The 25,990-nt window shown below is 32.6% G+C and overlaps 2 protein-coding genes across 4 annotated transcripts; one reads left to right on the top strand and one right to left on the bottom strand.

The window, feature by feature from the left end:
• On the bottom strand, window positions 258–14,857 carry LOC18589416 (mannosyl-oligosaccharide 1,2-alpha-mannosidase MNS1). Its single transcript, XM_018128365.1, has 14 exons — window positions 14,433–14,857; window positions 14,284–14,331; window positions 13,970–14,185; window positions 13,593–13,705; window positions 13,302–13,367; window positions 12,978–13,149; window positions 10,939–11,028; window positions 10,613–10,737; window positions 9,120–9,185; window positions 6,055–6,163; window positions 5,874–5,972; window positions 1,557–1,637; window positions 1,310–1,480; window positions 258–1,107 (listed from the first exon to the last, which is right to left on the bottom strand). Exons 1-14 carry the CDS (start codon window positions 14,604–14,606, stop codon window positions 934–936), a joined length of 1,704 nt encoding a protein of 567 aa, XP_017983854.1. The 5' UTR covers window positions 14,607–14,857; the 3' UTR covers window positions 258–933.
• On the top strand, window positions 15,002–18,052 carry LOC18589415 (protein At-4/1). Of its 3 annotated transcripts, none has more exons than XM_018127071.1 (8): window positions 15,002–15,086; window positions 15,311–15,416; window positions 16,292–16,347; window positions 16,501–16,578; window positions 16,815–16,888; window positions 16,959–17,092; window positions 17,180–17,275; window positions 17,665–18,052. In XM_018127071.1, the coding sequence occupies exons 1-8, from the start codon at window positions 15,024–15,026 to the stop codon at window positions 17,730–17,732; spliced, it is 675 nt and encodes a 224-aa protein (XP_017982560.1). In that variant the 5' UTR covers window positions 15,002–15,023; the 3' UTR covers window positions 17,733–18,052. The 3 variants fall into 3 exon arrangements, with proteins under 3 accessions (XP_017982560.1, XP_017982559.1, XP_017982561.1); XM_018127070.1 differs by having other exon boundaries at window positions 17,655–18,052; XM_018127072.1 differs by lacking the exon at window positions 17,180–17,275 and having other exon boundaries at window positions 17,655–18,052.

The following is a 25,990-nucleotide window of genomic DNA, read 5'->3' as shown; positions in this document are numbered from 1 at the left end:
TCCCAATTAAAATATATATATATATATATATATATATATTTGGTTTTCAAATCCAAAATCCAAATCTTACCCCTTAAATACAAGTTTCATAACACCTTTTGTCTTCAAAATTTGAGTAAAAAAATTCACTTATTTAATAGAAAAATTGAATTTAGTAAACTAAAACATCAAATGCATTTACAGTAAACAAAAACATTTAAAGGAGACATGATTTTATGCTCTTATTAGGGGAATTTTGTCAACAACTGATGGACATATAAGAATAAGCCTTTTTTTCATTGTTACTAGAATACAACACCATATCATTCAAAAAACCTACCCCAATCTTAAATCCAAGCCCAATGTAAAAGTTGTTGCTGAAATTTATTCTATAAGATCCTTTCCAGCCTTCTAATCCCACCTAAAGACACGTGGCAGCTGCCTACAACTAAATCATCCTCGTGTAGAATATACAGTATAATATCATCTTTTCATCTGAATATGAAGCCTTACCTACCTAACCTACATTCTCCAATACTGAATACATATCATATAATTGCACTCCTATCTTAATGGGATATATGTGATTACCTAAACGCCCAAGTTTTTTGACTTCCTACAACACTACAATACATTGTTTCATATTCACTTGAGTCATATCAATTCTCATCTTCATATGTTCTGCACATTTCTCAAATCTATTATGCAGGAAACACTAATCAGCACATGCACTAATCTACTACAATTCTTTGTCAAATACTGGCCCCATCAAAACTGATAGACAGACATACCATCAATTTGCAGATGGAGCACGCCTTGATCGCTACTCCTACAATCAGTTGAGGTGGTTCAAGCTTAAAGCGGGGCAGCTGGGGGGAATAACTGAACTCTTAAGTATTTGCCTAGGGGCTAATCAGACGCTGTGGACCCTCTTTTCAGCATTGACTCAAACAGCTACTTCTCTTCATCAGAACTTCGTGCCACAATTTTCAGAGGATGAGCTTCTGTGTTAAAAACCCATTCATCAAGGGGGATGACAGATGGAGGTGAGAACAGGAGATACAGATACTTGAGCGTCTCCGCAAGAAAAAAACTTTGCATCATATTGTCCTTGACACCTGTATTCACCTGTATAAGAACGGCAAAAATATGTTTAACTGCAAAATATTGACATATTCGGACATAAAAAGGAAAGGCCAACTGGAGAAGAAACCATTGTTGGCAATTTTGGACTCAGATCAGGATATGTACCAATAAAGAAACTCAGATCAAAGAATAAGAAATCCATAACCAAAGATATCATTCACAAAAGATTTTGCTAAATGCTTACATCTTTAAGCCCGACATACCCAGTCTCTGTACGGGAGTTTCTTTCAAATGCTTGGAAGATATTCCAACCCCATTCTTGGTATGTTTTGTTTCCAGTAAGACGCCAGAGGTAAAAGAGCGACTCAACGGTCTCAGGCCTCAAAATATTCCATGATGTACCAACAGTCATGTCCTACAATTTCTTAGATATCAAGCAGAGATATGAAGACAACAATTGTTGATACAATAGCCGGAGGAATGCATCAAACCTGTCCAGTGCGAAAGAAATAGTTCTCCCCAGCCAATTTTGTGGGTGTTGACTGATAGAAATTATAGCAAGTCCAGGCAAGCTACATCAAAATTGTCAGAGGATTCAGTCAGGATGGAACTAAAAGAGAATTAGTAGCCCAAGCAAACACGAATTTTCTCCTAAACAAAAGACTATATATCTATTTACCAAACTGGACTCTACTTTGACTTATATGCCATTTAAATATGAAAAAAGTATCTTATGTAACACTTCTGGAAGCACCAATGGTGGCATCGTCTTCAAGATATGTTTTATCAAGAAGCTCCAGTAATGTGATATAAAGAAGATGAAATTTAAACAGACATGATATGACAATTGCATAAGAAATTATAACCATCTCCAATCCTACAGCAATTCAATTTCTTCTTTACAGAAGAAGCAACCTCAAATGACAAAACAGAAAAAATTGATGAATTGTTTGCTAATCTAAGACCACCAATTCTCTCATAATGTTCCCTCTAGACAACCAAAGCAACTTAAATGTATCTTTAAGCAATGATAGAAGTGATTGTAATACAACAGGAAGCATTCTCTTTTAACACATCAAAATATAAGGGTCCAAATGATCATGCATTCTGGAGTACTTAATAGGCAAGAAAGAATTTTTAAGAAGATGCACTAAACGTAAATGTAAATTCCTTTTGGCTGTTCCGCTTCTGCAAAACATAACAAAATGGTTCTCAAATGAAGATCATTTTACAGAGGACTAATAGACCAAAAAATGAGGCGGTAGGGGAGAGCATTTGAACAAATGCCCTTGAAAACTTCTATCACTTCCACATTCCAGTATTATTCTTTTAAGGGGATAAAATATTTAAAATTTTTTGCTTTAGTCAAAGTATAAATATTTTTGCACATATATTGCATTTTCTAATTTTGAGCAGACAAGTATCAAGATGTGCAAAAACTAATTTAGCTAAGATGAGGATGCAACAATGGATATGTATTAGTGAAAAAGCAAAAAAAAAAAAAACGTGAAGATAACAATATAAGAAATGAGTGCATCAAGGAGAATGGGGGTAAGATCCCAATTGAGGAAAGGAAGAAGGAGAGATGATTTAAAAGCTTATCACATAAGTTTAAACTTGTAAATATGAGAAATGCTTGTAAAGCCGGTTCATAATGAACTTGGAATTATACAGCAGTTAACAATGTATTGGGCGATCAGCACAAGTAAAAGCATTTTATTTATCAGCATGTCCTTGTTTATTGTATATTAATTTTTTTGGCTAAATACCTTGATCAGAACTTTGATTAAATGTTCTATGAAACATGACTTTCAATTTGGTTCAATTAAGCAGTTATATTGTTAAAACTGATTCAGACAAGGAAACCTTTTAACAAAATATGTTAGATCCATGTGGCTAAAGAAGTAAAAGATGGCACATGACTTGGCAGTCAAACTAAGCTGCATCATCATTTTTTTAATTTTTCTTTCTTCTTTCCTTTCTTTTTTCTCTTTCCAGAATATTCTCTCTCTACCTCTCTTCATATTCTCACTTCTGTCACCCTCCCAATCTTCCCTTACCACCAACATGAGCAGCCTCTTTTGCCCACTGACAGGCCTGTCAACAGCCATCCACATCCGTCCACCCTTCCTTTCCTATCTTTCTCTGTCTAGAATGTTTTCTGCTGTTCTTGAATTCCATGAAATTTTAGTGCTCTTTTTGGGTGTTCATGTGTACATCACAGCATGAAGTGGGGTTGGACCATAGCTCTAGCATTCGAGCTGGTGGTGATGGCAAAGAGGTTGCAGCCATGGGGATTTTTGGGTCGGAGAACGGAATGGAAATGAAAAGGGGGGAATTTTAGGTTGACTAGTAACTTGTTGCTGGCCAAAGGAGGCTAGGGAGTAAAGGGAGGGTGAGAGGCAAGAGAGAAAAAGTTTTCTGAAAAAGGAAAAAGAAAGGAAAAGTTCAAAACTAAAAGTAATGGAACATGGGTTAGTTTGAATGCCACATCTGTCACTTCTTTAACCATGTGGCTAGACTTAATGAATCTGACAGATTTCATAAACAATTTTCCTTTGAATTAATTTCAATAATATAAGTCCTTAACTGAATCAAAATGGAAATCATATCCAACATAGAACATTCGATCAAAATTAAAGTCCTCGAGGCATGTAACAACTTTTTAAAAATCATGGTCTTACCATATCCTTATTGTATCACCTATCTTGTATCAGAAAGCCTCATGGAGGCCCAAAAAATATTGTATCTCATATCTAAAGGCCTTGAAGAGACCCAAAAAACTATCATTCTCTAATACTGTTGCTAATAGAAACTTGATGGATTTTACCTTATAAAACTACGCAGAAGTCTAGCAATACCATGCATCAAAATTTTTTTAATAAATTTCAGTCCATACCTTTTGTAGACAAGACCTTTCATTAAAATCCAAAGGCAAAAGATTAACTTAATTTTATTTATTATGTAAAGTCATTATTTTCTTTATTACTACCTTCCATAAGTTGCATCCTTTGCTTTTGTTCATTAAAATTGCTAAATTTTACAACTACTACCAAATATGCTAGTATTGGTACGATTAGATGTAAAGTTTTTTGGCAAAAGTTGAACTAAATATTCACCTAAAGATAACATTTAGGTTATTATGCCCTTCCATAAGCTAAATCCTTGATTTTTACCTATATAAACAGCTAAATGGTACAACTACTACCAAATAAAGCTATTATTGCTATCGTAGACCTGTCATGCTCAAACATAGACCTCTATCTCAGTTACATGGACTCAGCACTTTAGACCACCGTACTCCTGTTGACACAACATGGCACAGATACAAACATGATATATATGTCCAACGCCGCGGCAGAAATACAGACTCAGCTTTTTTCTCCTCAGGCAAATCAAACACCAATAAAAATAAATGACACGAAAGAGATAGATGATTGCTTTGATAGGTGGTTTGGAGATGGAAAAAACATTTGCTATTATCATATTGACGGTCTATGCTCAGATTATCATTGTTTGCTATTTAAGTAAATTCTAGATAGTGGTTTAGAGCTTGGATAGGGTGGCTGAGTCATCATGCAAAGAGAAAATTTAGAGATAGAGTCAAAGACAATGGAGAGGAAGACGAGAGGAAGAGAATAATCAAAAACAAAGTGAAATGAGAAAGAGAAAGCTCAACAAAAGATAAAGATGAGAAGATACTAGAATGGGTGGGCAGGAGATCTCTTTATGCATGGGTTTGTTCAATTTTCTTTCATTTTTTTTTTTGGATGAAATATTTTGAATTGACTATTGGGTCAACTCAATATATCAGTTATTAATTCATTATATTTCTTGATCTTTTTGCAAAATAAAGGGTCACTAACAAGATAAGTGATAAGTGCTTTAGCCCAAATTTAGTTTTCTTAAATTGCATGATACAATATTTCACTTTGTTTTGCATAATATCAATTATTATATTTCTTAACCTCACATATGAAATTGCATGATACAACATTTCAAAAAAAAAAAATCTAAATGCCATATCAGCTTTGGAATTTCAATTTTCATAAACTATTTTTATAATATTACTACAAAATGTATCCATTTTGAACTCTTTTTAGCCAACTTCACGGGTACAAAATTTTGGATTGAAGGTGAGTCACAACTTAAAACACATATGTATACCCAAGTCCAGGTAACATAGGCCTCCATTAGCATTAATTTACTCCATAGGAAATTTTCGAGGATAAATAACCAAGTACAAACATCTCTTTTCCTTTCATATCAAGAACTTTTCTACACTCTTAATGCTTCTAATTTGCAAGCCTAGTAGACCTTTGGTGACTGGGACAACTAAATCCATTTGGAGAAATAAAATAATGACAAAAAGAGAGAAATCTAAAGCAAATTGAACGCAATGCACTACAACACAAACAAATGACAAAGCGGCAATGGAAAGGCTGACAAGTTAGGAGAATTCTTGAATGTACAAAATGCATTTTTTTCAACATAAGAATATTTTTTATTCTTTTTATATTCTCATATTATTTGGAATGACTAAGGATTTTGAAGGAAAAAAATTTTGTCAGATAACTCTGTTTGCACTTTTTCTCAACATACTTTATACTTTTGGTTTTTTATAGCCTCTCCCTTAAACATATAGTCTGCACAATCAAATGACTTTCAGAGTTTTACATGCATTATCCATAGGAATTTGCAATTCAAACAAGTAGCATTTAAGCCTGATTTTGCAGCAAGCTTCATGTGAGCCTTAAAAAGGTGTTTGTAATATATATGCCTATAGATATGTGTATGTGCATTCATACCTCTTCTGCAAGTGCTACGAATTTTTCAGCTTCTCCTGGACCATAACCAAAAGATCCTAAAGCCAACATTCCAGGGGCAAAGCATGCTAATTCATCCATCTGTATACATAAAGAAAAGATCCACTTAAAGAAACCAAGTCAATTAACACGTAGAAAATATGCTTGAGCTATTAGATACTACCTTGTCAGACAGTGAATTTCCAGTCTTTTCACATATGTAAGTGAATGAGGATGGTGTTGATCTTCGAATCAAGCTTTGCAGACCTTTCATTGATGTCTCCCACATATCCCTGTTTCCAGTATCCATTATGCTGGTCTAGTTAGCATCAGAGTTCCACAGAGAGACATTCTCAAAATAAATTTAATAATCTAATAGGTTGATATAATAAAGAACTTGATACAGTTTGTACAACTTTTCTACTTCCACTTGAAATGTTTACTAGGAATACTAAAAAGCATCATGTTGTTACATATGTCAAAGAAAATGAGCAAAAGAGACCACAGCATTTTCATGAGTGGCAATAGAAAATGGTCAGAGAGATATATAACGTGTACCAATGTCACAATCATTACATCAATATATTTATGCCATTATATAGAAGAACAAATGATTCAATCATTTTTTTCAAAGATTAAATCCTGTTCTAGGTAGTAGCTATAGATATACTAGGACAATAAACTGCTGTGTACGCCTAGAGATTTCAAGAGATTAGTGATTTGAAATCTTGCATTTCATATGAGTAACATGATTACCTTCAATAAAGATTTGCAGCTACCATATGCCATGCACTAGCTAGATGCATAAAATGGTCACAGACATATACTAAATATTTTCCATGCACACTTCATCTTCTTTGACTCAAATCAGTTGCATTTACTGGCATGTTGGTCTCGCTAGCCTACTTACATGATGACTGACATTTGTATTGAAGCCAAAACATGTCTGGAAATAGGCTCACCCTAAAAATACTCATTTTGTTATCAAGACAGCAATATATACATGCCAGTAAAAAAAGAACAATTAATTCAATCAGTTTTTTCTGAAATTTAATCCTGTTCTAGGTAGTAGACTGGTAGCTACAGACATACTAGGCAAAAAACTATTGTGTACACCTACAGAATGCAACAGAGTAGTGGTTTACACTCTTGCAGTTCATAAATTAGCAATAAGATTACTTGAACATAATGATTGGCTAACCCCCTGCATGCCATGCGCTAGGTAGATGCACAAATTCTTAGTGCCCGTTTGGCTTGGCTTATTTTTAGCTTATTTACTGCTTAAAAGCAGAAGCTGAGTCAAATAGGATTTCGTAAAAAGTTCTTAAAAAAAGTAGTTTTTTTTTTTTAAATAAAATCTGAAAAAAAAGAGCTTAAAAAAAGCTCCAATTAAGAGCTTTCTCTTCTCTTTTTTTCATTTTAGAGCTTTCTCTTCTCTTTTTTTTTTTTTAAAACACGCCAACTTATTAGGAGAGCTATTGTTTCCCAAAAAGATCCTCCCTTTCTCCTTATCGATCTTCCTCTCCTCTCTCCCTTTTTGTAAATCAACATTCTAGAGGTTCTTTTGATCTTACAAAAATTAAGAAAAAAGAAGAACCAAAATTCAAAACTGCATTCAGGTATTATTTCTTTTTTTTTCTTTCTATTTTGTTTTTCATTTTATTTTCTATCGTTTTTTTTTGTACTTTGAAAACTCTCTTTATTAGTTGATATTTCTCAATTTATTATTTGATATGATAATTATGTGATGTTTATTTATTAACTTCTTTATGGTGTATATAATATTTGATGATTATGATTTAAATAATTAATTAAATAGGTCAATGGTTGTTGAGATAAATTAGATGAAAATTGAGATAATATTTGTTGATTATGGTTATTGAGATAATATTGTTCATGAAGGTGAACTTTGTTAGTAAAGACATCAATAGCTAAACGTGATTTTCCTGAATTATTATTATTATTACCTTAGACTTCTCTTCTTCTTTTTTGGGTTCTCCTCCATTCTTAGGGTTATGAGTTTCAGTAGTCAACTCACTGCTTTCTTTCATCTCTCGTTTATTTTTATTTGATTCAATTTTTTTCTCTTGATTTTATTTATTTATTATTTTCAATAAAAATTATTTATGAATTATGTGTTACTTATAAATTATTTGTGAAACTTTTTTTTATGATTTATTATTAATTATAAACTTTATGTTATATAAAAATCCTTTTAATATTTTCAAAAATTTATTTTAAATAGATAACAAATAAAATTAATTTTTTTATTTTGAACAAAGAAATTCGCGATTAATAAAAGTTATTTATTAAATACCCTTTATAGTAATTTTAACTAAAATTAGAGTTTATATAAGTTGTTTTGCCAAACAACTTATCTATAAAAAAGAGCTTATAAAAAGTAAATTTATCAAACTTTAGCTTAATTTTAAAAACTATTATTTTTCATAAAAGCTTTATAATAGCTTTTAAGTTAAAAAAAAAACCAAGCCAAACATGCTCTTAGAAATTGCACAGAATGTATAGTTATCAGCAAGGACCTATGCTGGTTGCCACATTATAATAAATGTTGTTTAAAGCTTCTTCCCTATAATGCTTTACAACTCCTGAATTATCATTACCAGCTTAGACTTCTTTTCTTCTTTTTTGGTTCTCCTCCATTCTTAGGGTTATGAGTTCCAGTAGTCGACTCACTGCTTTCTTTCATCTCTCATTTTTTTTTATTTGATTCAATTTTTTTCTCTTGATTTTATTTATTTATTATTATTCAATAAAAAATTATTTATGAATTATGCGTTATTTATCAATTATTTGTGGAACTTTTTTTTATGATTTATTATTAATTATAAACTTTATGTTATATAAAAATCCTTTTAATATTTTCAAAAATTTATTTTAAATAGATAAAAAAATAAAATTAATTTTTTTATTTTGAACAAAGAAATTCGCGATTAATAAAATGTTATTTATTAAATATCTTTTATAGTAATTTTAACTAAAATTAGAGTTTATATAAGTTGTTTTGTCAAACAACTTATCTATAAAAAAGAGCTTATAAAAAGTAAATTTATCAAATAACTTTAACTTAATTTTAAAAGCTATTATTTTTCATAAAAGCTTTATAATAGCTTTTAAGTTAGAAAAAAATCAGGCCAAACACGGTCTTAGAAATCGCACAGAATGTATAGTTATCAGCAAGGACCCATGCTGGTTGCCACATTACAATAAATGCTGTTTAAAGCTTCTTACCTGTAATGCTTTACAGCTTCTGTTTTGTTTCCCTGTATCCAAGCTTTCAGTAGGTACTCATAAAAACTGCACCAAGAGCAAAATCATGTGTTTATTCTAATTATCATTCAGAACACTACAGAATGAAAAAAATAAAGTAGAATTATATCTTGTACAGAACTTAGGTGGTAGACTAGATATTATTTCTTAAATTTTTGATAATCCGCCTCTCAGCCCACAGCATCTCCATTAGAATGCCTTACTCTGAAACCATGCCACTGAATACCCTAATTGTGCAAAAGGGTACCTCATCCCCTCTAAAGAACCAACTCAGGAGATATAACTTAATTTTAATTTCTTCCAAAAGTCAACAAAGTTTAATCTGAAGCTATATCTTGTAACCAAAGTAACAACCCTAAGGACCCATCAAAAACTCAGATTTAATAAGCACAAGGGTATATGCCCATCTATAGAATTCTAATAATTCGAATACTATTATGTCTCATTTTTTAATCTAACAAAACATTCTAGATACCAGTTTTTCGTCAATTTTAAATTAATAAACTTAACCTTGTTCCCAAGCCGTCTTGCAGATACTCCTATGAAATCAGATTGAGGAATACATGTACAAGGGTTCAATCTCAGGAATGCTGGCAAGATCCTTGGTTAATTTCTTGTCTTTTGGAGATGCTGCAGAGAGTTGGCTTGATGGCTTAGACACAAGGATTATTAAGGTTTCTCTAAAGTACAAGTGCCTCCAATGTGTTCTATTAAACATATATAGCCCCACTTTCTACCTTTTTATCACAAACTCACAGCAACAACTTGTCACCCTAGAAACATCTTTAATCCAGAGTGTGCTGGCATCTGAAATTGATTTTGGTTAAAGAAATTTTCAAGACAAAGCTCTCTATCTCACACACCTATTTCAAACATCTCTTCTCAATTAAAATCCTAGCTCCAAGCTACTAATTTTTCTTCCTGCTCTCAATTTTTTTTTTTTTTGAAAAGCTTGCTGCTCTTTATTTACCAGTTCCAGCTTCCTATTTCCTACTCCTAGCTTCCATCCTGCACCTATCTTCCTACTTCCTATTATCTTCAACAAACATATTATTTGGCACTCTTCAGTCCCACTCTCAGTCACCTCTACCTCAATCTTATGCACTCGTTTGTTATGAAACGTCACCACACACAAAGGACCATCTAAACAAACACATATAGAACAATACAAATTACTTATATTTAATCAGGGATAAACTACAAAATCTTAGCACAATATCCAGACTTAATAAGTTCCATATGAAGTATCCCAACAGCCCATCCTTCTAGCAATTGAATTGAATGAGGATTCTGAATCTAGAGTATCAACACATCATCCAATTACACCTGGTATAACTTGTTTGAAACTAGTATTTTAACAATAACAAATTATAACACCCAAGCTATCATTGTCTCGAAAAAATTGATCACATTCAATGTGGACATAACATCCTAATGGAAGAAAAAGTTAGCACCTATCACCCATAGCACCAAATGTAATAGTTGAGTATGCTGTTGTTCCACTATGAGGATTGATGTAGATTGGGAGCAAACCATCAGAAGGGAAGATTTTATGGACTTCTTTGATGACATTCTCCACCTGAAATTTAGGTCTGCTATTAAGTTTCAGAAAGCAAACAAAAAAAGCTTATGTTTTATACGTAAATTTTACCATCTTCATGGAGAAACTATGTAGAACATATGAAATGCAAAGGCATAATTAAACAGAAAATGAGAACTGAAAGCAAAGCAATGCCAAGTGATAACATCAAACTATTAAGCTATATGCCAAAAGGAATACCTTCTGCTGGTATTTGGCATCTTTTATTCGTTGAGATAAAGCAATAAACTCTAGCTGCTCTGTTCCAGAATCTGCCAGGATACTGTTTCCCTAGAAATACAGAAGTTTCACAAAAAATGGAAGAAGCAATGCTCCAAGAATCACAGATGCGTACTTCAAAAAACAGGCATAGAATTGTGCATTAGTATAAAGATCTAAATATAGCAATACAGTAAGTAAAATTTTATGTAGCACAAAAGTAACAAACTAACAACCAGTGAGGTGCACAAATTAGTATCATGAAAATTTTTGAAATCAAACTTCCCTAAGAATGCATAATATAGGATTACAAAACCTTCCACGAGATGTCATAGTTACCAGAGATTTTGGCAGACTTCAGCAGAATGTGAAGAAGTGACTACTTCAATGAAACCAATATCATGTTTAGATGAAAGAAATGGAAAGAAGTGAAGTGGATAGAAACTGTTAAATTTCTTCTTAGGATAGAAAAATTAGGAGAGAACTGAAAAGAAAAGAAGAGAAACCATTTGATGGAGAATCACCTTAGGGTTTTATTTTTTTTAATTAGGGATGTAATTTGTTATATTTACAGTTTTATGGCTTATGCCTACAAATATGTTTAAGGGTTATTTCTTTTAGAAGGTTTTGGATTAAGAATTATTGAGATTCTGGAATAGTGTTTGAGATTACCCCTTATGGATTCTCTGTGGTTTTCTCTCCCTAATTCTACTATTTCTCTCCAATTTCCTATGTTTCTTCCCCTTTTTCCCTCTAAATTTTCCACTGATCTCGAGTCTCTCTGTATTTCCCCTTCTAAATCACTGTTACTTACAATTTCTCTCACTCGTTTTCATCTCTTTAAAGTAGAGAGATTTAGAGATGAACGAAACTCGCTGAGGAGATTCCTCATAATTTTAATTCTCTCCAATTCAAACAATTAGAAATTTTATTTCTCTGTTTTATAATTTCCTCATTTGTTTCCTATATTTCTTATCTTTTCACCTTATATCTGTGAAAGAAAAAAAACACATGGTAAAGTTCTGACCAAGCATAAAACACTAAACTAGCACTCCATAGGCAAAGGACATGATCCTGCTATAACAATTGTGTGAATAAAGAGTCAAATACTTTCCTTAGAAATCACATTAATTCTGTTTTTCCCATAAAAGGTACAAGAGTTTTACACTTTCCCAAATGCATGAAATCAAGAACAAATATATTCAGAGGGTTGAGAAAGCAGCACAGGAGTAAAAGAAAAGTCCAAACACCTTAAATTTTGACCATTCCTTTGCCCCAATTCGGTAAGTATTCTTCATAAACCATCTCTTTCCTTGTTCAATTTGAAGGAGGTATTTTTCTCCCATATCCAAACTAAAGTTTGCAATTTTCTTCAGACAGTTTTCGAAAAAGTATGAGCCACATCCAAAGCCTATAAATATTTCTCTTGCCTATGACTCCAATTTCTGCTAATTGTTTCTTGATGGGATTAGTAATTTTATCATCAGGCTGGATTTTTTAAGCTACTCCAAAAAGTATGAAGACAGTTTTGGTAAAACTATGAGCCACACCAAAAAGCTAGTAATATTTATCTTGCCTCTCAATCCAATTTATGCTAACTATTTTTGGTTGGGCTTAGTAATTTTATCATTGTGCTAGCTTTTTGGAATGGATTGCATGCATATCAGATGCAAGTTTCAACTATAAAAACATGAAGGTTTACATTTTCATATTAGCCAAGTTGAGGACCCTAGGGCTGCATTACTAGGGAAAATCCTAGATTACTGTTCCCATGCCTTTACAATCCACAGACATTGTTGAAAAGGATAGAATGTAGAAGAAAATGTCAAACAAGGTCAAGCTACATTAAAATAGTACTAAGTATAATTTAGATAGAAAAAATGTGTATTAGAGTCATATAGTAACACTGAAATGCTGTAGGAAATATGTCTAAGCGAAAATAATGAATCATATGAAGATAGAAATGGACATTCTGGTATCAATTATTTTAAAACAGTCAACAATAAAAGTTCAGAACTTACTCCTGTCCACCTATGGTTATAAGCATGTCCATGTGCTAAATTAATTCTGTTATAGGGGATTCCTGATGCTGTGTTCCATGCAGGCAACAACCTATCTGCGATATCTCTAGCCTTTTGAAGGAAAATATCATCTCCAGAGAGATCAAATACACTAAGAAGCCCGCCTACAACTCTAAGTTCAACAAACGCAAACAAAAAGCAGAAAGATATATTAGTGCAGAAACAGCATATTTGCTTGCCTGCTGCACAACCACAGAAACTCATCTACCAAACTTTAGAGTAAGTAATGACTAAACAAAACAAGATTAAACCTTCTAATGCAACCTTATGGTTGTCTCAAAAACACTAGCTTCATAGTCCTTGTTAAAATCCAATGAGTTTGCAACCCACCTGCAATAATTTATTGTTATGGCGATGTAAGTGCAAAAACTTGTAAGCATATATAAATAAAACTCATAAGTAAAGAATCAAGTTACAAGCCATGTACAATAAATCCTTGGACATTGCATCTCTGGGTTTCCAAATGTAATGGTATAATGGAATCCAGCATATTACACGGATATGAGGCATCTATATGCAGATAAAATGACAATATATAAACAATTGCAAACTCACTCTCTAGCTCTGTGAAACTGCTCTTGGAGGCCCATTATAAACAATGTATCGAGAGAATCAACGACGGTCGCTCCAAGCCCACCAAAGCTATCAACACCATTCTTTGTTTGAGGCTGTTGCAAAATTAACTCATTAGTTCTAGAACACAGAAAAGAACACAGAGTAGCAACAGAAAGTACATTGTTTGTCAGGACCACAGCTTAGAATTACAATAGTAACGAAATAGGGGACTAAAATTCATCCATTCAGAATCAATGCTTTCTATATATGGACCCCAGAAAAGTAAACTATGGAAATGAATTGAATGCCATGAAACAATCTGTTAAATCATTCATCTAATCTTAAAAAAAAAAAAAAAAAAAAGGAAAGCAGTTCACCTGAAGTTCATCTTGGCCCCACGCATACTTTTCGTAGGAATTCCAAGCATGAAGCATTGCGTCTTTCACTTTCTGTCTTCGTTCAATATTAATAGGATCTCCATCATCCTTAGCAACCTGTTTCTTAATATTATTATTATCATCATCATCATCTCCAATCTCAATAATCTTTTTCTCCACACCTGAACCTCTCAGCTTGCTCTTCAATTCTAGAACCTGCAAAATTGCAACACATTATTATAGCGAACAGTAATCTGGGCTCTGGCATTGTGGCTCAGCCCACCGACCAAATCCAGAAAACAAAACTAATTTACCTGATTTTGCAAACTTGTGACTTGTTGATTTAATGTGGTTACCTTTCGCTGAAAATAGCACTTACTTATATAAGTTATTAATTATCATAACAAATGTAAAATTAACGATGAGAAGAAGGGAAAAAGGCAAAGGTGTATGTTTGATTAACCTGATGGGCGGAGGAGAGGGTTCGGCGGTCCCAGAGAAAGTAATTAAGGGAAATGAAGACGAAGATGATGAATGCCAGTCGTTTAGGCCGTTTGAGGCAACACGAGGGGTGAAGATATAGCCATCCCCCTCTTCTCCACCAAGATGAAGATGAAGACGACGATTTCTTTCCCATTCTCAGCCTCTTTCACCCGACGATCTTACTAGTGTTGGATCAACGGGAAAACAACTGTGAATAACCAGGATTAATTCTGGATTCAATCAAATGAAACAAGGAACTTGTTTTATTTCACTCGCCTTTCACAAGTCCACGCAGGTCAACCTTCCTCCCAGAGGGTTGGGGTTGGAAAAGTCACGCACCTTACACATTTTGCAATTTGTTGTTGCAACTTGCAAAATTGTAGTACTACAAATTGGGAGGCCAAATTTTAAGGTCCACCGATTTATATATATATTTAAGAAAATATACTAGGCAACGGCTACAGAGCAAGGTCAAATAAGAAAAATTTTAAAAAAAAATTAAGTCTATAATTATAAAAGATATATAGAGAGAGGGAAACAGCGAAGGGAGGATTCAGATAACATTGAAAAAATGGCGGGAACTAGCGACACCTACACCGATTCGCTTCTCTCTGGTTTCGATCAAATTTACAATGTAAACTCACTCTCTTTCTCTATTTGTAGTTTTTCATTTCTTAGCTGCGCTTTTCCTTTCTGCTGTGGTTGCTGATTAAGGTTGGAATCACTACTCTATTTGAAAATGCGGGGTTTGCTTACGTGAACACTTTCCCGATTCCCAAACAGAGTTCCAGCCATTACCAAATGTCCTCCTCCTCCTCAGTTCTTCGTTTTGTTGATATTGTTTTTTGGGTTATTCAGGATTTCAAGAGGGGAATCCAAGAGATTCAGTTTCTGAAATCTAACTGGAATGCAGAAATAAAGAGAAGAGAAGCTCTTGAAATCACTTGTCACTCTCTCAAACAGGGTGCTTCCTTAATCCTTTTGATTTATTCAAAGATCGTAATCTGATATAAGCTTTTCATTTCTTCTGCTTTTAGTTACCGTTAAATGTTTGGAGGACACCCTTTGGTCTCCTGAGACCACCACACTATCACTATACATAGTTTGGTAGGAAGGAAGGAAGGATAATGGAGAGAAGTGATAAAGCTGAAGATAGAAAGAGGGAATGAGAGAAAGGAAAGTTAATTTTCCTTCTTTGTGTTTGGGACCAAGGATGAGAAATGGGAGGGAAAGGAAGAGATTGTGGGGGAAAAAATTATAAATAAAATGGTTAATTTAAGTTGATTGAGTGTTTAGTCCCACTAGAGAGTAGATTTGAAAGGAAGAGAAAGTTATAAATCCACTCACTTTCCTTCTTCATTCCACTCTTGCCTTCCTCCCTCTTCTCCTGTTACCAATCACGGTAAATTAGTTGCAAGAAGAATGTACAGCGTTTACGCATGTAATCCTACTTTACTTGAGTATGGGTTATGTAGGATGAGGGATCCCGTTTACAACCTCTTGTTGCCATGTTAAATATTAGGATTCAATCCCCTCCGCTGTGCCTCCTTGATTCTTCCTAAATTACATCTTTCCTACACATTTGTTTAGTGCCATCATTAGCACCGTAAATCATTCAATGTTGGTCCTCCCTAGATTTTGTCCAGTGAGTTTGCATGCATTGACTGCTATGGTGACATTAGTTTTCACATTACATTGAACTGAAGGACCCTAAGTTCTTTTCCCTCTTCTAATTTCCTATTAAGTTTGACATCACCAATTTTTCTAGAGCTGCATATTGTAATTTTGTATGCATAAACTTAATTGAACTTTCTTTTTGTTGATTTCCCCACATTGTAGATAATGCACGACTGACAAAACTTTACACAGAATCTTTACGCAATCTGGCTGAGCAGGTGCACTCTCCTTTCATTTCCTTGTCCTATGCACCTTTCAGTTTATCTCGTTAAATTTAGTGCAGAATTTTGTTATAATAAGAAGTTAGGACCAATAGTATGGTTCAGTTGAGTTGAGAATTAAATTTAGAAACCTTTTATTTCTGAATCCAGCTTGAAAACCATACCAAATGCCAGAGATTCAAAGAAGAACTCTTGAGAAGGAATGATGAATATCACGCTAAAGAAGAGGTAAGTATCTTTGATGCTGAACTCTTCATTGCTCTAGTCAGCCAGTTAGTTTATATAGTCCAACTGTGCGAGGTCTTTTAGGTCACATAATGCATCCCAAAAAAAAAACGTGTGATTGAAATGCTGAAAAATGCCTCCACAAATGTCTTTTAGTGAACTAACATCATCTTGTTTGGGCTTAAGAGAATTTTTTAGATGAAAGTGCATGACAGTGAGAAGTCGAAATCTCTGAGCAGGAATATAAGAGGGCTATGGAATTGCTTAAGCAAGACTATGTAAAAAAAATTGGGGATCTGGAGGCTAAAGTCAGGTAAATTTCCAGTAAGTTGCTCAAATATATTCTGTTTTTGTGGTTGAAAATGAAATTTACCTTCTATCAGAGGTCTTCTACTTGAAAAAGCAACAAATGAAGCAACCACGAATCACCTGCGTAAAGATTTGGCAACACAGAGAGGCCATGCACAAGTACTATCAAAGAGGTTGGATCAACTACATTCTGATGAGGAATCAAAATGTGAGGTTCTAATTTTACAACCATTCGCAAACTTTCCAACCAGATTTTGTTGCATAATTGTTATAGATGCTAAATATACATTGGCAGATCTTCTGGAGATTCTGGACTTAAAAGATTGTCTGCTGATTGAACAAGAAGAGAAAAATGATTTGAATAAGAAACTCCAGGAAATGGAAAAGGAATGTGAGTTTGTGCTTGCCTTTCGACATTATATCACTTGTTATGCTTGTTTGAACATATAAAATTATTCAATTTAAAATCAGATTCCTTTTATATACGTAGAATCTGAACCAAAAATGTCAATTTTCTGATCATTAAAGCCCTATCACCAGGTTTTGACCAAACTTGCCATTTCTAACAGTATGTTTGATGCATATTCATCTTCTAATTACTTATAAATCCTTGCCCAGCACTATGATGAGGGCTTCTTAATAAATCTTATTTGATTTTGAGGTAGCTGGACTCAGCTTCAGTGCATAAGATTTCAAAGGATGTTTTTGCATTTCTATGAACTTCTGATCTCCTTGTGTGAAATACCACTGTTATAATGAGTGCACTGCAGTGTTGATCAGCAGAACGAAGCTTGCGGAGCAGCAACAAGATTCAGCTTCAAGTCGGCAAGTTGAAACACTTAAGCTGAAGATTATGAAACTAAGAAAGGAGAATGAGATCCTTAAAAGGAAGCTTTCATCTTTGGACGATGGCTAGAAAGGCAGTATCTCTAGCTGTGTCCCTTCTGAATTGGACTCCATGATCTGTTATGGGATCAACTTTATGCATGTACAATTGACTGCGATTCTACCGCGTAGTGACTATATTCAATAATCAAGAATCAAGATGGTGCCTTGAGAAAGATTAGACCATTTATACTGAGGGTCTTAGATATGGGTAAGTGTGTTGGGAAAGTCCTTCAAATTTTAAAAGCCCTTTACCACTTCTGTCATACGTTTCTGAATAAGTATTTTTAGTATCTTCCCTAAGTATCTATAAGAGGAAATTGTGAGAAATGATATTTCTTGATAAAATATTTTAAAAATAACCATCAAAATAAATTTAACTGCTTTTAGCCACATTTAACCATGACTTGACAGAAATACTCTTTAAACTATTTCAAATAAATTAAACAATTCATCACAATTTCTCTCCATTTGTGCTTCGAATTTCTCTCTCTCACCATCCTATTTTCTTAAATTTTATCGATTTCTCTCTTCGGCAGTCATTTGTTATGCTTCCGATTTCTCTCTCTCGCGTTTTCAGATTTTTATTTCTTGCGTTTTCAAGACACCAAGCAATAGTTTTGACATGCTTGGGTGGGTGGTTATTTGAAAAATTCGATTTTTAGATATTTTGGATAAAACTAAAACGGTAGAAATAATCACAGATGTATGAAATAACTTTTAATTAAATCAATTCAGAACCTAGACACCAATAAACTCAAAATTTTGAAATTTATAAACCTAGGTTTTCAAATGAATTTTTTTTTATTTTTAGTCAAAGTAGGTTTTTTAGATAAAAAAAATTGTATTTTAATTTATGAAAACCTGTTATAAACACTTTAATCGGTGCCAAATTGTCAAAAAAAATAAAAAAAAAATGAAAAAAGTTCAGAGGATTTGAAGTTTTGGTTCATAAATAACAACATTTTAGGCATCAAAGTGTAACAAAATGTTTTTGAATATGTCGTGCAACAATAATATTTTTTCAACATACCGTATAACAACAATATTTTTTTTTCAACATGGCGTGTAACAATAATATTTTTTTTCAACATGGCGCGTAACAACTTTTTTTAACCATGACGTGTAACATGTTTTTGTATATGGCGTGTAACAACAGTATTTTTTTTTAACATGGCATGTAACAACCTAACCATGGCGTGTAACAACAGTATTTTTTTCAACATAGCATGCAACAACCTAACCATGGCTTGTCACAGGTTTTTGTACATGGCGTGTAACAACCTAACCATGGCTTGTCATAAATTTTTGTACATGACATGTAACAACCTAACCATGGTGTGTAGCATGGTTTTGTACATGGCATGTAACATCATAACGTGTAATTTCATTAAAGGTAATTTTGTTCAACTTGGCTAAAAATAGTTAAAATGATAAATAAGGTTATTTTTTAAAACATTTTATCTTTAAAGGTTATTTTTTAAAATGGCCCTATCTATAATGCTTGGCAACTCACTAGTACCCTTGGATAGATCATTCATTCAGCTGTTGATGTTAATGAAATATATTTTAGTTGACCAAGTTGTTTTAACAATTGTTGAATGATTTTATTCATCCATTTCGAACACACTGCTCACATACTCAAGTGAGATTCAAAGTCCACACTTTACCTGCCCCCGAGCCAGCTTCTTTTTGACTTAGAAAACTGCAACCTCACCAACGGGAGGACTCCAACAAAACAAGCTTTTGTAATTTAGGTTAGAGACAAGGGACCCGACCACATTTGCCTTTCTAGCTATAAGACAGCCAGGGCAGGGGCTAGTTTGAGGGATGGAGTTCTATGGGTGTGTAACAAGGCAGAGCCAAGATGAGCATTGTTCGATTACACTACTTGAACCATAGTTCTATTTGTGTGTTGAAGTTGGAATCGAAAAATAATTGTGTTATTTGATCTAAGATTATGGTGAATTTGAACAAAGTCATAAAGAGAGTCCAAACTCGACTCAAAATCGAATAAAAAAATTATAAATATGTGAATGATTATGGTGATGAGTAAGGCCGGGGCTAAGGTAAGGCAAGCAAAGCCCTTGCTTTAGGCCTCAAATTTTAATAGGCCACTTTTTTTTTTTTTTTGTGAAATGCTATACCTTTATACCTTAAGCAAGTCAATATACCAAAGGCCAGGTGAACAAAAACCATCCCCATCATGGGCATTTACAACCTCAATCTCAAGGTCTCATAATTTTATAATAATATAATTAATTTATATTAAAAAGATATAAAAAATAAGATAATTAATAAAATACCTACCTATCATCCCATGTCCAATAAATATTTATTTTTTTCTCACTTCTTTCATTCCTTTTTATTCTCAACTATTTATGTTATTTTTTATTAAAAATATATAAAAGTCAAATAATTAATAAAGTGACATATTCTCTCAATTCCTTAATTATATGCTTAATAAATTTTAATTTTTTATCACTTTCTAATTTCCATAATGATATTAATTATCAATTATTTCTTTTATTCCAAATTAATTAACAATAATATGTATTTAATGATCTCTAATTATTTCAATAAAAAAGGCCTCATTTTCTTAATTTCAAAAAAAAAGTCTCAATTAAATATTTAGTTTCAAGCCCTTGAAGTTATTGAGCGGCCCCTAATGATTAGAAAAATGTATAGTATGAGATAAACTACTTAGTAGAAGATAGGAAAAATTGTTGACAATCTTCAATGAACAATTTTGGCTATAGTAAAAGTTATGTCACTGGTACTAGGGTTCCGTTCAATAGTAAGGAAATTATTTTATAGAAAAAAGTTTCATGTGTCTTGATTGTTTGGAAGGCAAAAAATATCTTTTCCCTATAAAATATTTTTCAGATTAACGAAAAAACACCCATGGATACATAAAATGTCTTACATCCCTCACTGGCCTAAGACATTTTCCACATCCAGAAAACACTCAGCACTCCTTCACCTACTCACCTTTGTCGTCCTTCCCGCAGGTTCCTCCATTGGCACAGTTTGAGCCTCCTCTCTCAATGTCGTCTACTTCCTCTTGCAACGAACTCTCTTCTCTCTTTATCTACTCTCTTCTTGCTTGTATCTATGTGATTGATTCCATTATTACAATTTTGTGTTTTTATGTTAAGATTGTTGGTGCTAATGGAGTTTCGTTAGAATTCAAATGAAATTAGCAAAATTGATTTCAAGGCATATCTTCAATAAACATTATCTTTAAGACTAATTTCACCCAACCATTCGGTATGCAAAAGGGAATTATGCGAATAGCATAAGCGATACGATTAACCCAATGTCTAACTTCATCTTACACTTTATAAGATTGGACATTAGACACATCCGAGGGTTGCAAAGTTACTTGACTAGTCTACTTTCTGCAACAAGTAGATTATAAGGATTCGGACTCCTTTAGTAGATGCTGCGAACTTAAAGTGTTTATGTTTATTTTCTACATTTTATTCAGAACATAACACTTTTCTTGCTCTTAATTATATGCTCTTGTCTTGTTTGTCTTTGATGTGTCAAAATAATTGGTAGCAAGTCCTTTATGTAGATTTCCACAACCCTTTCATCAATACTACTTTATTTCTCAAAGACGCCTCTGCATGTTGCTAACACAACCTTTAAATAAAAGTATTATTCTAATAAATACCTTATGAAAGGACTATAATATTAAAAATAACTTTTCATATCTAAACTTTTGAGTAATGATGTTTTTCAATTGTCTCATAACATTTGGATTTAGTGCATGTTTGGCTTAGCCTTTTTTCAGCTTATCTACCTCTTAAAAGCAAAAGCCAGGCCAAATATGATTTTTTGAGAAGCTCTTAAAAAAATTAACNAAAGAGAGTTTTCAAAGTACAAAAAAAAAAAAAACGATAGAAAATAAGTGCTTATTTGGCTTGATTTTTTTTTCAACTTATCTATTTTTTAAAAGTAAAAACCAAACCAAATATAAATTTTGAAAAGCTTTTTAAAAAAATAGCTTTTTTTGAAAGAATAAAATTTTGAAAAAAAAAGGTTCAGGAAAAGCTCCTATGAAGAATTTTTTTTCTCTTTTTTTAAAAATATAAGTGAATTTTTATTTTTGTTTCAAAAATATCTTCATTTGTTAAAAATAATTACAATATTACCCTTGTAAAAAAAATATCTTCTATGATAATTTTAACAAAAATTATAACTTATAAAAAAAAATTTACCAAACAACTTTAGCTTAATTTTAAAAGCTATTATTTTTCATAAGAGCTTCATAATAGCTTTTAAGTTAGAAAAAAGCCAAGCCAAACGAGCTCTTAAAAATGTTTTTCTCATAACTTTTCACATGAAAAACCACTTACAATCCAATAGTGACATTATGTCATACTATGTGACATAACCTTTCAATTGATATGATTTTCAAATATATGGTCACAAGTTTTCATATGAAAAAATATAACTTTTTATTTACAATTTTTCATATGAAGAGACATAATTTTTTATTGTGAAACTATACTAATACTCCTCTACCATTTTCTAATTTTTCAAATACCAACAACTTTGGGAATCTTGTGCATAAATAAAAATATCTCGCAAATTTGAACCTTTACTTAGTGAGTGAGGTCAGTTCTAGTTCTAATTGAGTGATTGACTAAACATTGAACCATAGATTCTTCATTAAATAGTTGAGCCATCAAACACACACAAGCTCCCTACTCACATTATGTCTAATTTTGCCAACACACTTATGGTCTTGTGTTTTGCATCCATTCATGAGTGCTATCAGGGTCAAGCCCATAATTTCTAAAAACAACCAAACTTCCACTCACATAGGTAACTCATATCAAATGTACCCTGTAACTATGGTGCTTCAACATATTCATGTTATAGATCTATTAAGAACTTTCATTCAACCTTACTTTTACGCATTACGAAAATCAAGCAATTACACCTTGGGATGGAATAAATAAATTAGTGCTTGCAATCATATGCATGTGGTGAAATGTGTAGTAATCAAGACTTGTAAGTCAGTCGCAAGTGTCGAGGTAAGCTTCGACCATTGGTGATTTAGTTGATAAGTTTGACACCCATCCCTTATTAAGTCTTTAATACCAAATCCTTTTTAAGTTATTTGGTCAACAAATTCGTCAATTTTTCACTAGACATCACATAACTTATAGTGATTATACCATCACTAATACATTGTCTTACAATGTAGTGTTGAAGTCCAATGTATCTATTCTTTCCATTATACATTTGACTATATGCTTTCGACACCGTAGCTTGATTGTCACAATGTATCAAGATTAGTGATATTGGTTTAGGCTACAATAAAATTTCATTAAGTAAATCTCTTAATCATTCCGCTTCTTAAATAGTTGATGTTAAGGCTATAAATTTATTTGCCATGGTGGAATCTACTTGACATGATTGGTTTTTAGAACTCCAAGAAATAACACCCCACCAATATTAAAAATTCAACCTATAGTAAAGGTATAATTTGTTCTATTTGAATTCCAACTAGCATCTGCAAACCCTTTTGAATCGAAGGAAAACTTGAGTAGCAAATACCATAATTCATTGTGCTCTTTAAGTACCTTAAAACTCTATGAATAGAATACCAATGCTCTTCACTTGGATTACTTGTAAACAGACTTAGCATCCCAATCGCAAAAACAATGTCCAGCCTTGTACACACCATATTATACATTAGATATCAAAATTACCTTTGCATATTTTACTTGTGCTATTGGCTTGTCTTCATTGGGTACTAGCCTTATATTAGAATCATAAGAAGTAGACATTGGCATACAATTTGACTTATCATTCTTCATTACAATCTTTTAAATGTAATAAGATTAAGACCGTGTTATGCCATTATTGTCCTTCATTATTTTTATACCAAGAATAACATCCATCGCACCCATATCTTTAATGTTAAAATTCTTTGACAAGAACCTTTTATGTCTTCCACTTGTTTCAAATTGATACCAAATATTAACATGTCATTCACTTATAGACAAATGATGAAACTTTTATCACTATGGAACTTACTATAGACACATTCATCAAATTGATTGATTTTGTAGCCATTAGCTAACATAACCTCATCAAGCTTTTGATGCCATTGTTTAGGTGCTTGTTTTAATCCATACAAAGGCTTTGCAAGCTTACATACTTTCCTTTCTTGACCAGTAACCACAAGCCCTTTGGGTTGTTCCATATACACCTATTCATCTAACTCACCATTTAGCAATACTAATTTTACTTCCATTTAATGAATTACCATATTATGGATTGATAAAAGCGTTATAAGCAATCGAAGGTGACGTTTGGTATGACGAAAGTATAAGCACATTCCCTGTAATGTGCCCAATTAAATTATATTGTAGTGTTTGCTTTGTAACAAACCACTGTAATGTAAGATTGTAATGCAATTGCATTACAGCCAATAGATGTAATGTGATTGTAGTTCAAAACCAATGCAACATATGATTGCATTGCACTCTACAATGTTATTAAACGTTATATGAAATTGTTGCCACTTCAACTCTTAAAAGAATGACTCACAATCCTTGAAACTCTACTCATCGCCACTTCTGCTTGCTTTACTCCCTGTTGTTGCTGCTTCTTCTTCTAAATAAAGTCCTTATTTCTTCTTATTCTAGTTGAGAAGTTCAAAATTATCAGTTGAAATCCCTCATTCTTCTCTTCCTTTTTCTTTTTTATTTTCTTCCTTGTATTCTCCAAATTGGGCTTTTTTTTTTAATTTGGGTTTTCTTCATATTTATCATTTTTGTTCTACTAGTGTAACACTTTGGCCCCTGATCGACAAAAGGCATTTCTGAGGTTATTTTTTTTGGTAAGAGGTGCTTATAATTTTTTCTAAGTTGTTTTGAAATTCTAGGTTCTTGTTTGCTGCTCTTGCTCTATTTTCTAGCTCTGCTTTATTGACATAGGGAATTCTGGATATTTTGCTTTTATTTTGCTATGCTTTGTTGTCTTGTTGATGGTACTTTGGCTTAACTTTATCACAAAGGAGAATAGCTTAATGCAAAAAATGGGTTTTTTTAAATGGTGGAAAATGGATTTGTATTTTTTTCTTTTGTTTTCTTTTGGGAGCTAAAACAGAGTAACTTAATCTAGAATAGCTTAACTTTTAAACACCCATAATTATGTTAATAAAGGAACATAAATGTTGTCTAATAATTATAATCTATACTTGAAGCTTCATTATTATTTTCTTATCGTATCTTTTGTAATTTTTTGTGATGGCTTAGAGATGCAATTTAATCAAAGATTTCAAGCCAGGCTATTAAGTTTAAATTCTAATATTTCCTTGAGCTTTCATTTCTCCCTCCAAACATTAATTCGGTTAGTTTTCTTTAGAGAGGATTAAAAGTGATGATGGAAATGGAGGGGAGAAAGGGATAGTAGGGAAAAAAAGTTTGTTGTAGGTTTTATTACCTATTAAATTTGTTGGTTTAACACAACAAAGATATAAAAGGTTTAGGTTCGAGCTATTAACCAAAGATACGATCAAGAATATTGAGGAACTATCGTAGTGGAAAAATATTGTTTCACTTTAGAATAGGATATTTGTGGAGTAAAAAGCTAACTTTGTACTTACAATATGTTCTTTCTATGTCATGGTTTTAACTTCTTCTTTTTGTTTTATATTGTTAGTTCACAGAATAGAAGGGTTTTTTCAAGAACAAACTACAATGATCGTGTCTACTATTGTGTTAGCCATTGAGTTGTTTAACATGATACTTTTAACTAATACTTTGGTTCAAGGATGTTATCATATTTTAATGTATACTAGAAAGCATAAAGGACCCAAAACTAGTACTTATGAGAGACATCTTATCAGGTAATTTAATTTTAAGAGAATGGTGTTTGATTCTCATTTGACATGCAAAAGTAGTAGAATGGATTGGGCTATGTTAGCTTTACAATCAATTCTTGTTTTGAAATGAAAAAATCAAATGACAAAAATATGAGTGGTTAAGTGTATGATAACTTCACCAAACCCTTTTAAGCATTTATATGAAATATTGCCTAAGTGTTTGAAACTCAAAATGCCTTAAAAAATGCTTCATAGCACTAAGGTATTGAGACTTCTTAGGTAAGTATCGAGATCTCAAACTTAAAATGCCTTAAAAGCAACCTAAGGAAATAGAAGTATCGAGACATCTCCTCCAAAGTCTCAAATTCC

Source organism: Theobroma cacao, chromosome 9 (assembly GCF_000208745.1).
Source record: "Theobroma cacao cultivar B97-61/B2 chromosome 9, Criollo_cocoa_genome_V2, whole genome shotgun sequence".
Taxonomy (NCBI): Eukaryota; Viridiplantae; Streptophyta; class Magnoliopsida; order Malvales; family Malvaceae; genus Theobroma; species Theobroma cacao.
Note: the sequence above shows the minus strand (reverse complement) of the source record. Positions and strands in the feature narration are given on the sequence as shown.